The following is a 12410-nucleotide window of genomic DNA, read 5'->3' as shown; positions in this document are numbered from 1 at the left end:
GTAACCAGTGTAAAAGGTATAGTCTCATACATTTTCTGGAGGAGATCTTCGCCTTTCCTCTGGTGGTGAAGGCTCTGAGAGAATAGGTCCTTGGATGTCCGTGATGAATCATCTGAGGATACATCACCCCATGGATTATAGGGACTTTCACCTTCTCCCGGTGGAGCTCCCGATGGAGGAAGCATGCCAAAGCCGAGAGGACGGGAAGGCATCGATGGATGTGGCCTTGGCATCGATGGAATCGGCGCCGGCATTGAGGGCATCGGGGCAGATGAGGTGTGCTTGGGTACTGGTAGCCCTGATGGCCCTGGCACAGGCTCCGGCATCGTCGGTTCCCATGGAGGGACATGGCCATGAATTGATCCTTCCTCCTCCGATGAACCTGGTACTGGAATCAGGACCTGCGGAGGCCTCGATGGATGACTCGATGCCAGTGTGTCCGGCACAGAGGAGTCGATAAGGCACCGATGAGTGTATCGAGGCACTTGAGGAGCAGTGCCACCATCGAGGGAGCTGATTCTGGGGCCGGTATTGGAAGCCTGGTAAGGCTTTAAGCACTGCCTCTTGGACCATGCGGTCCAATTCCTCCTGGGAAGCTGGCATGGGTGGCACGGCGATCGGGGTAGGAGGCAGGATAGGTGTCACCGGAGCCTCCACGGGGGCCCGTGGATGCTCTGTCCCCGGCACCGGTATCGGTGGGGAACGCGTAGGGGTCCTGGGTCAGGAGGAGTATGGGGACTCCTCTCCCCGGGCCCTCTTCGCAAGCCGCTGCGGTATCGGTGCCGGCACCGATCGGGGAAGCCCGCCGGTGCCAGTGTCAGTGTTTCCCTTGGTGCTTGGTCCGGTCTTTCCCCGGCATCAAGGACAATGATGCCGATGTCCTCGATGGTGTCGGTGATGGACAATCACCCTGTCCACGGTACTCCTGGCGAATCGTCTCAGAGGTCGATGGACCTTCCATGGTCGGTGGTGCTTGAACTGGCATTGATGGAGCAGTCTGTTTTGAAGCAAACAACTGCTCCATTTTGTCCAGGCGAGCGCAACGGCCTTTGGAGGTCATTTGTGCACAACTAGGGCATCGACGAACGTTGTGCAAGGGGCGTAAGCACAAAACACATACTTTATGCGGGTCTGTTATGGACATTGTCCTCAGACACTCGGGACATTTTCTAAACCCGGTCGCCATGTTAAAATTTGGTGGGCACGCAGTCGGTGACTGTTGGGCACCGAAGCAGTAAGCTGCTGGAAACCGACTGCAAGTACCGGAAAAAACACTTACTGAGCATCGGAGGGAACGGAGCGCGATGGGGGACCCCGCTGAGGGATTTTTTGAGAAGATAAACTTCAAATAGTTAGTTCTGTGAGGAAAGTTGTGAGAAATTTAGCGGTTTAGCGAGGCAACTGCTGCGCGGAAAAAAAGAGACTGAAGGGGGACCTCTGCTGTTGCAGGGTTAGTGGCATGCTGGGTATGCTGAGTGTGCCAGTCAAAGTTCTAGAAACTTTGACAAAAGTGTTCCGTGACAGGGCTCCATCTGATTATGTCACCCATATGTGAGGACTACCATCCTGCTTGTCCTGGGAGAATATATGAATTATAGAAGAAAAATAGATCATAAGATGGGGCATAATTATGCTCTTTAAGAAAAAGAGAAAACAATGGGGTAGATTTTATAATTTTGTGCGAGCGCGTACTTTTGTTCGTGCACCAGGCGCAAACAAGAGTATGCGGGATTTCCGCGTATCCATTAATATCCGGGATCGGCGCGTGCAAGGCTGCCGATTTTGGGCAGCCTGTGTGCGCCGAGCCGCGCAGCCTGCTTCCGTTCCCTCCGAGGCCGCTCCGAAATCGGAGCGGCCTCAGAGGGAACTTTCTTTCGCCCTCCCCTCACCTTCCCCTCCCTTCCCCTACCTAACCCACCCCCTGGCCCTACCTAAACCCCCCCCCCCTACCTTTATCGCCGGATTTACGCCTGTCGGAGGCAGACGTAAATCTGCGCGCGCCAGCAGGCTGCTGGCGCGCCATCACCTGACCCGGGGGCTGTTCCGGAGGGCGCGGCTATGCCACCGGAACGCCCCCGGGCCGAAACCATGCCCGCGGTGCCGCCCCCGAAATGTCGCGTCATCTGCGCCACGCCCCCGAAACGCCGTGTCATGACCGCCATGCCCGACACGCCCCCCGGCACGCCTCTCCATGCAAGCCCCGGGACTTACGCGCGTCCCGGGGCTTGCGCGCGCCGCCGAGCCTATGCAAAATAGGCTCAGTGCACGCAGGGGGGGTTTGGGGTAGGTTTTCGGGGGGTACGCGCATACCCCTTTGAAAATCTACCCCAATATGTTTGATAATAAAAAGAATACTGTTTATTTAATAAGAAAAAGAGGTTTTAGACATGTGACTGCACCTACTGGTTTCGGTGCAAAGTCCAGAGGTATTTTTACATACAGACTTTGCATCAAATTTCACATTTCTCTTCCAAGAACACTATGCATAGTTTTGAAAATGCAAAACTATACATACTGTTACTTCTCCTGAACTAACCTAGCTCCCAGTGACACTTCTGGAAATGTGTGAAGTGTTATCTGCTATAACATTTGCTGGTCATGGGGTCATCATGCGAATGGCAGCATTCACCCAACAGCCTCTGCAGCAGGAACACTGTCAGAGTCGCTGAACCTGGGATCCCCAAGGCGCACGTGTGGTGCGGCATGGCACCTTATAAAGACCTTATGAAGACGGTGGGAAACCAGGCTGCCGGCACACATTGATGATGTCATGCAATAAAGGGCCCAGCTGCACTCCCTAGCCTTGCCTCAGCAACAGGTCCTCTTACTTGACTGCAATGCATGTTGTTCCTGCATTCTTGATCCTGCCTTACCTTGTCCAGCCAGCCCTGGTTTGCCCAGTCTGTCTTGCCCCATCCCATGTCTAGCCTTCTTTCGTCCCGGCTCCTCTCCTGTCTGCCTGGTAGTGACCCCTGCTATGTACCTGGACTACTCTTTCCCTGCAACCTGCCACTGACCTTTGCTACAGACCTCATCTACGCCTTGCTGCTTCCTGCCCTCTCCTCTGGGCTTCTCCTGGTAATTGTCTGACCTGACCTTGGCCAGGCCCAGACTCTCTTTACTTTGTATACCCTGTGGGACTCTTGCCTAAGTCCTGCTGGCCGCTGGAACCCAAAGGCTCGAACCGTGGGGAGCGGGGCTGATATAGGTGAAGCTCCAGTCTAGTCCCTGTTCAGGATATGTTTGCCAGCTGCTGGTGTGGGACTAATGGGCTCACCTACTAAGCTATGTCAACCACACCAAAGCATAAGGATCCACTATTCTTACACCTGCATTAAGGATGTGCAATTTTTAAAAAGCCAATTTACTTGAGTAAAAGGTTTTTGAAAGTTGCCCTCCCCGGTAGCATTACAACATACACCAATGGCGTGTGCCCTGCTGTGCTTTATTGTTTAAAGAACACTACAACCTTATTTCACAATTACAAACAGTAAAAAAGGAAAACAAAGCTTGTACCATTTAAAATGCCTCCCTGACATAGAAACTGGGCCTTACCTTCGGGCAGATACAGTAAAGTCCACGGGAGAGCGGGCGAACGCCTGCTCTCCCGGCGCGCGCACAGGCCACCCTCCTGTGCGCGCGATTCAGAATGCAAATTAGGCCTGGCGGTAAAAACAGGCAAAAGGAGGCGCTAGGGACACTAGCGCGTCCCTAGCGCCTCCTTTTGGACCAGAGTGGCGGCTGTCAGCAGGTTTGACAGCCGATGCTCAATTTTGCCGGCGTTGGTTCTTGAGCCCGCTGACAGCCACGGGTTCGGAAACCGGATGCTGGCAAAATTGAGCGTTTGGTTTTCGACCCGCGAGCAGACTTCAAATTTTTTTTTTGGCAACTTTCGGGGCCTCCGACTTAATATCGCCATGATATCAAGTCGGAGGGTGCTTTTCTGTGCACTTTCCCGGTGCCCGAAGAAATTAGCACCTACTTTTGGGTAGGCGCTAATTTCTGAAAGCAAAATGTGCGGCTTGGCTGCACATTTTGTTTTCTGAATCGCGCGGGAATATCTAATAGGGCCATCAACATGCATTTGCATGTTGCGGGCGCTATTAGGTTCGTGGGGTTGGACGCGCGTTTTCGGCCCCTTACTGAATAAGGGGTAACACTAGCGCATCGAAAACGTGCGTCCAATAGAGGGTTAACAGTGCACTCCGTCGGAGCACACTGTACTGTATTGGTCCATTTGATTGTCAGTGGAAAGAGGATCACTACTGTTTCTTTACCTGTTTGCTTTGCAGTTTTCTTCCTAGTTAAGCTATTATAAACAGAGTTTTCTACTTGGTGCTTTGTAATGGCAGCTTTGCTTACATTATAGTTTCATATCCCTCCTACGTGCTCTCAAGTATTGCCCAAAGCCCTGTCTTTCTTGTTGTACCATCACAGATTATGACTGCTGATACAGTTAGCAAGACCCATATAATCTGTTCATTATCCCTTCCTTAGTTGGTCTTTGGTTCTACCATTGCTTCCCTAGCACCAGGCATCCTTTTTGCTTAGCCCAAATTTTCTTGACTTCTGATATCTGCAGCCATTATTACTACATGCCACAAGCATTGGTGTTAAACTACTTTTTATTAGGCTATTAGCAGGAAGACTGCAGGGAAAGCAGTAAAATTAGGTTCTAGTGAATCTATCAGTTTTTAGTTAACAAGTTATAGCCAAAAATGTATGTTTTCATTTTTCTGCTTCCAGAGACATGCTGACCGCTCTTTGTTTTGCTTTGCTTCATTCAATAGGCTAAGCGTGGCACTGAGGTGGCCTCATGCAGCTCTGTCAGCTCACGCAGAGCTCTATGGTTCCCACCTGATACCACTTGTGCGGAGTTGATGGTTGTCATGGCAATGTTGCCCTGCTGCAGTGCTGCCGCTGGCACCACGATTCCCTGCGGAGGCCCGGATACTGTCGATATTGAGTTTGGAGAGCTCTGCAGCAAATCCTGGAGAGGAGGAGAACACAGAGGAGAGTAGGTGAGCAGAGAATTACCTGTCCCTAACATGTAGACTCTGGGATTGTGCAATATTAACAGAATAAAACCTGCTCTCTTATATTCATCACTAGGGACATGGGGAGGTGTCATTCAGTATACAATATCATGAAAAAAAACATTAAGATATATACCTATATCTATATATACTGTGATAAATTTTCAAAAGGTTTAGGTTTTACCCATGTTACTTCAGAGTTATGTGAGTATATCTACCTAAGGGGAAATTTACCTTTATGGCATGGCTAAAAATGATAAGGTGACTTTTCAAAACATTGTGGGGCAGATTTTACAATCTACACCCGATTTTATAACATGCGCGCGCTGCCGTGCGCATATTATAAAATCCAGGGTCGGCATGCGCAAGGGTGTGCACAATTGTGCAACTTGCGCGCGCCGAGCTGCGCAGCCTGCCTCCGTTCCCTCTGAGGTCGCTCCAAAATCGGAGGGAACTTTCCTACCACCTCCCCCCACCTTCCTCTCCCTTCCCCTTCCCCAACCCTACCTAAATCCCCCCTACCTTTATTTGAGAATTTACGCCTGCCTCTGGGCAGGCGTAACTTGTGCGCACCGGCCAGCTGCCGGCGTGCGGTCCCTCGGCACGGCGGCTGTTCCAGAGGCCTCGGCCCTGCCCCTGGAATGCCCCCGCCCCCGGAATGCCCCTTTTTCGAAGCCCTGGGACACACACGCGTCCCAGGGCTTAGGCTTGACACACGCAGGGGCAGGTTGGGGCAGCTTTTCGGGGGTTACGTGCGTAACCCTTTGAAAATCTGCCCCTGTGTGCATAGAAATTAGCATAGCCTCTACTCAGCTACTCTTTATTTTATAAAAGTAAAAAATACTTGCACATTTCACTTTTGCACACACATATACACATGTAAAAAGGGGTGGTTTGCGGTGTTCCAGAGCAGGACCAACAATTATGTGCGGAAGTTGTAATTTTAAAAGACAAGCGTGTACATTTTCCAATTTACTTGCAGATTTTTAAAACCTGCTGATTATTTGGTGTAAGTGATAGTAAATGTGCTCATTGGGGTAGATTTTCAGAGCCCTGCTCGCCTAAATCCGCCCAAAACCGGGCGGATTTAGGCGAGCAGGGCCCTGCGCGCCGGGAAGCCTATTTTACATAGGCCTCCCGGCGCGCGCAGAGCCCCGGGACTCGCGTAAGTCCCGGGGTTCTCGGAGGGGGGCGTGTCGGGGGGCGGGCCCGGTCGTCGCGGCGTTCCGGGGGCGTGTCGGCAGCGTTTTGGGGGCGGGTACGGGGCGTGGCTACGGCCCGGGGGCGTGGCCGCGCCCTCCGTACCCGCCCCCAGGTCGTGGCCCGGCGCGCAGCAGGCCCGCTGGCGCGCGGGGATTTACGTCTCCCTCCGGGAGGCGTAAATCCCCCGACAAAGGTAAGGGGGGGGTGTAGACAGGGCCGGGCGGGTGGGTTAGGTAGGGGAAGGGAGGGGAAGGTGAGGGGAGGGCAAAGGAAAGTTCCCTCTAAGGCCGCTCCGATTTCGGAGCGGCCTTGGAGGGAACGGGGGGAGGCAGCGCGGCTCGGCGCGCGCAGGCTATACAAAATCGATAGCCTTGCGCGCGCCGATCCAGGATTTTAGCCGATACGCGCGACTACGCGCGTATCTACTAAAATCCAGCGTACTTTTGTTTGCGCCTGGAGCGCAAACAAAAGTAGGCTGTTCGCGCTTGTCTGAAAATCTACCCCATTGTGTAGTACAGACTGGGTGGGAGATCTGGGTGAACTGGGATGGAGTTCATGCTGAATGATCAGGAAGTTTTCAATGACCTGAAGAAGGACTGCGTGAACCATTGCACTAATTAGTAAAACTAGTAATTTCCTTGACATACACATTTTAAAATTGGCCAACTTACGCACATAAATCAAGACTTATTAAGTCTTCCTTCACCTTTCTGCATAAAATATACAAGCATATATTTTTTAAATAGATAGGAAAAGTAAGTGAATTTGCACATAAGCCTACATACGCGCATTTGTTGTGGGGTAGAGATACGTGTATTTTCTAAAATGCATATACAGTATATACTCATCTATGTCTCTCTCGTGTATAAGTCAATTATCAATTTTGAGACCAAAATCCATTGAAATGCATTGGCCCATTTATAAGTTGAAGTTTAAATTGAATGATATATCAGGAAAATAAGAATTCAGAAAAGCCATTTCCAAATTAAAGAATGTCATGTAGCAAGTTAACTTTAAGACAGGTTAGTGGCATGACCAGAGTTAGCTGCATAAGTTAAGCGTCTAACACCGCTCCATTTCGGTGGTTCGTGCATGCATTTGCGTATACTCGGGGACTTTATAATATACGCACAAAAATGTATAGTATGCGTGCATAAGTTGAACTGGCTTTTTGAGCCTATTTTCCACTATAACTTTTAATACATGGCTTATAAAACACTGTGTGCAGCCATATACACGTGTATATGAAATTGTTTGAAAGTTTTTCTTCCTGTGTGTATTTCACTACGCATGTGATTTCTGCACATAATAAAACAAGCATTTCTGGAAGCATGTTTAGATTGGGGGAGAAAACCAAGCACATATGCAGAGTTTTCAAATATACATTTGTATTTTTTCTTTTGTAAGTTGTTTCTCAGAAATAGCTGGTGCAACTCTATGTGGGTACTGTTGTACCTGCACAACTTATAGCAGATTGTCAAAGAGGAAATACCTAGGTAGTTCTCTCCTTGAAAATTTGCTAAAATTATGCATATATTTTTATTTATTTATTTATTTTATTTATTATTTTTTTTATATACCGACATTCATCTCAATTGAGATATCACACCGGTTTACATTCAGGTACTGTAGGTATTTCTCTATCCCCAGAGGGCTTACAATCTAAGTTTTTGTACCTGAGGCAATGTAGGGTAAAGTGACTTGCCCAAGGTCACAAGGAGCGACAGCGGGACTTGAACCTTGGTCTCCTGGTTCATAGTCCACTGTTCTAACCACTAGGCTATTCCTCCTCCCTATATAAAAGTACTTGTGTATTTTGCTGCTTAGAGTATTACTGAAAATTACTCCACTAAGGGTAAAGTGCAGAATTTGTGTCATTTCACAGTACTCAAACTACCTTGAGGTGGTAGAAAAACTGGATGGAGTAAATGTCTCTCACCAATTCTTGCTCAGTACCTTCACATGATGACCCTGTTATATAATACCTGGATTAAATCTCAGCCAAGCAATGGCTATTACTGATGTATGAAAGGAAGCAAAAAGAAAAATTCATACTGGCCGCACATCACCCAGAATAAAAATATGCCCACCCTTAGCCTAAGCTAAGGGTGAAGATAATGATCCCAGTGCAGATACAGTCCATGTTGAACCTATTCATGGACCTACTGCAGCAATAGACAGACCACAGAAGATGATGAAAACAATTAAGAGGATTACCTTCAACTAAGTGGACTCCTGAAGATAAAATGGAAATAACGTACTGCTATTTGTATGCCCAAAACTCTGTAAGGTATGCAAAGAGAGCCCATCAAAAATGGAAGAAAGAGGAAAAATGTCAAAGAAAAAGTTGCAAAAGGCAATAGATGACAATTTAAGACATTTAATGGGAGAAATTATAAACTGGAAGTACCTAAAACATGATATCTTAAATAGCTGAAAGATGTTGCTGAAAGAGATAGTAAAAGAAGAAAGATATGCAGAATGGAATCCCAGGAGAGAGGTGCCTGAGAAGCCAAAGACCACCAGCAGCACTGAGAGGAGAGGATCACCTTGCTGGTGGCTGAAAGAAATCAGGAAGTTCTGCTTGGAAATCTTTTTAAAAGTATTGGGTAGAAGTAAATTAGTGGGGTATATTATTTAGTGTGTTTATGCTTTAAATAGTCAGTAAGGCAGATAATAAACAGAAGTTAGTGTGTTTGAGCTGTTCAGCTTGGAGAACAAATGGCTGAGGGGGGGGGGTGTGGATATGATAGAGGTGTTTAAAATCATGAGAAGTCTAGAACAGGTACATTTTGAATTGGTTATTTACTCTTTCGGATAATAGAAGGACTGGGGGGCACTCCATGAAATTAGCATGTAGCACATTTAAAACTAATCAGAGAAAATTATTTTTCACTCAACGCACAATAAAGTTCTGGAATTTGTTGCCAGGGTATGTGGTTAGTGCAGTTAGTGTAGCTGGGTTCAAAAAAGGTTTGGATAAGTTCTTGGAGGAGAAGTTTATTACCTGCTATTAATCAAGCTGACTTAGAAATTAGCCACTGCTATTACTAGCATCAGTAGCATGAGACAGTCTTTGGGTACTTGCCAGGTACTTGTAGTCTGGATTGGCCACTGTTGGAAACAGGATGCTGGGCTTGTTGGACCCTTGGTCTGACCCAGTATGGCAATTTCTTATGTTCTTTGAACAAAGATGCCACAGTAGTCAAAGACCACCAAAACAAAGGTGCCAAAAAAGCCAGAACAATTGAAAGAAGCAACTGTTAGTTACAATGCTAGAGGATGAGGCCAGGAAGCAGAGTGGAAAGAAAGGAATCAGGCGGCTAAGCAGTCAAGGACCACCAGAACAAAGGTGCCCATGCAGGGAAGGACCACCAAGTGCCCCAGCAGGCAAGGATCACTAGAACAAAGATACTCAAGCAGTCTAGGACCATCAGAATTAAGGTGCCCAAGCAGCCAGAACAACTGGAAGAGGAAATTGGTGAGATATCTGTGAAAAACAAGAGTGTTACCAGTTTGCTACATTTTTTGAAGGAATGAATAAACATGTGGATAAAGGTGAGCCAATTAACATAGTGTATCTGGATTTTCAGAAAGCATTTGACAAAGTACCAAATGAGAGATTCTTGAGGAAATTAAAACAACATGGGATAGGTAGTAATGTTCTGTACTGGACCGAGAACTGGGTAAAAGAAAACAGAGAGAAGGGCTAAATGGTCAATTTTTTCAATGGAGAATGTTGAATAGTAGAGTGTCTCAAGGATCTGTACTAGACCTAGATTATCCGAACAACAAGTGAGGTGATCAAATTTGCCGATAATACAAAACTATTCAAAGTTATTAAATCACAAGAAGATTGTGAAAAATTGCAAGAGGACCTTGCAAGACTGGGAGACTGGGCATCCAAATAACTGTTATGACTCTGGCTGATGTGCAGCCTCCTTATCACCAGAGGCCCCTCATGAGCATGCTCCCCTGGCTGGCCCGGCCTTCCTTGCCTACCTGCTCCATGTCCAGAACTCTCTATTTAACCCCACCTAGCCCATGCCTCGATGCTTCGGCATAGAGTTCCTTTGGGCTCCCTGGTTTCCTGCCTTGCTCTGTGGCCTATGGGCTTTTGCTAATTTTGCTCTGTAGTCTACAGGCATTCTAGATCTTGCCTGCCTTCTTCTCCCCTCTCTCCCCGAATCCCTTTGTAGCTTCTTTACTCTTTTGCTTCCCCCTGCTTCCTTTGGACTTCCTTGCTTTGCTGCCTTCGGGCATTTTGTGGTTTCATGTTCAGTGTAGTCCTTGTCCTGGTTTGTCTAGTCCTGCCATTATCTGTCTTCCTTGCTCTGGTTCCTCTCCTCCAGCTCATGCTTACCTGCATGCTATTCTGATTTCACCCATACCTGCACTCGGTTCCAGTGTAACAGTACACGCTTACCTGCATTCACACCCACGTGTACCCACATGCTGTTCCAGTGTTTCCTGAAGTTCACCCTTACCACCACGCTCTCAGCTCCAGAGACTCCACTCGGCCAGCACCCAGCTCCGGAGATCCTTCTCAGCTAGCACCCAGCTCCAGAGACCCTTCTCAGCCAGCACCTAGCACCAGGGCCCTTCTCAGCCAGCACCCAGCTCCAGAGACCCTTCTCAACCAGCACCCAGCACCAGCGACCCTTCTCAGCCAGCACCCAGCACCAGCGACCCTTCTCAGCCAGCGCCCAGCACCAGCGACCCTTCTCAGCCAGCGCCCAGCACCAGAGACCCTTCTCAGCCAGCACCCAGCTCCAGAGACTCTTCTCAGCCAGCACCCATCTCGAGACTCTTCTCAGCCAGCACCCATCTCGAGACTCTTCTCAGCCAGCACCCAACTCGAGACCCTTCTCAGCCAGCACCCAGCTCCAGAGACTCTTCTCAGCCAGCAACCAGCACCAGGGATTCTTATCATCTTGCACCTGGCTCCAGAGACTCTACCCAGCCTCACCAGATCACCTGCTATTGCTCCCGTCCTCCTGTCCTGTGTCACTCCTGCAGGTGGTGTTCACCACACCAGGCTACACCCAAAACCTTAACAATAGCAGATGACAATTAATGTGGACAAGTGCAAAGTGATGCATGTAGGGAAGAGCAACCCAAATTATAGCTACACAAAGCAAGGTTCCACTTTGGGAATCACCACCCAGGAAAAGATCTAGGTGTCATCATGGATAATATGTTGACATCCTTTGCTCAGTGTGTGGTGATGGCCAAGAAAGCAAATACAATGCGAGGAATTATTAGGAAAGGAATGGAGAATAAAACAGAGAATATCATAATGCCTCTGTATCACTCCATGGTGCGACCACACCTTGACTATTGTGTGCAGTTCTTGTCACCGCATCTCGAAAAAGGCATAGCAGAATTAGGAATGGTACAGAAAAGGGCAACCAAAATTACCAAAATATTTTCTCCAGACTGAAGAGCCCTAACCTCTTTAGCTTTCCTCATAGGGAATTGTTCCATCCCCTTTATCATGGCATAATTCCCTTATGAGGAAAGATTAAAGAGGTTAGGGCTCTTCAGTTTGGAGAAGAAATGGCTGAGGGGAGATATGATAGAGCTCTATAAAATAATGAGTGGCGTGGAAATGGTAAACGTGAATTGGTTGTTTACTCTTTCAAAAATACAAAGACTAGGGGACATTCAATGGAGTAACTAGATGATACATTTTAGACAAATAATAAAAAATACTTTTTATACTCAATACATAATTAAACTCTGGAATTTGTTGCCAGAGGATGTAGTGAAAGCTGTTAGTGTAGCTGGATTTAAAAAAGTTTAGACAAGTTCCTGGAAGAAAAGTCCATAAACCATTATTATGATGGATGGGGAAATCCACTATTTATCCCTGGGATAAGCAGCATGGAATCTATCAACCTTTTCAGGATCCTGTCAGATATTTGTGATCTGGATTGGCCACTGTTGTTAACAGGATACTGGGCTTGATGGGCTTTTGGTCTGACCCAGTATGAAAAATCGTATGTTCTTTATGTGCATTGGAGGAGGATGTCAGCAGGGTAAGATAGGCCAGGAAGCAGAATGAAAAGAAAATGTCAGGAAGGAATCAAGAGTTGGAAAAATTGGCAGATAAGCTCCTGGTTTATGTGGAGAGGGATATGTATTCTGGGGGTCCTGAAGAGGGACAGA

At 47.8% G+C, this 12410-nt stretch overlaps 1 protein-coding gene across 14 annotated transcripts in view; it reads right to left on the bottom strand.

Moving 5' to 3' along the window:
• Positions 1 to 12410, bottom strand: part of PKNOX2 (PBX/knotted 1 homeobox 2) — a 989927-nt gene that overhangs the window by 132158 nt on the left and 845359 nt on the right. For all 14 annotated transcript variants that reach the window (XM_029573058.1, XM_029573057.1, XM_029573049.1 and 11 more), the window contains one exon: positions 4858 to 4990. In XM_029573058.1, the coding sequence (XP_029428918.1) occupies positions 4858 to 4990 (133 nt within the window). The remainder of the gene's footprint in view (positions 1 to 4857; positions 4991 to 12410) is intronic.

This window comes from Rhinatrema bivittatum, chromosome 12, assembly GCF_901001135.1.
Source record: "Rhinatrema bivittatum chromosome 12, aRhiBiv1.1, whole genome shotgun sequence".
NCBI classification, from domain to species: domain Eukaryota; kingdom Metazoa; phylum Chordata; class Amphibia; order Gymnophiona; family Rhinatrematidae; genus Rhinatrema; species Rhinatrema bivittatum.
Note: the sequence above shows the minus strand (reverse complement) of the source record. Positions and strands in the feature narration are given on the sequence as shown.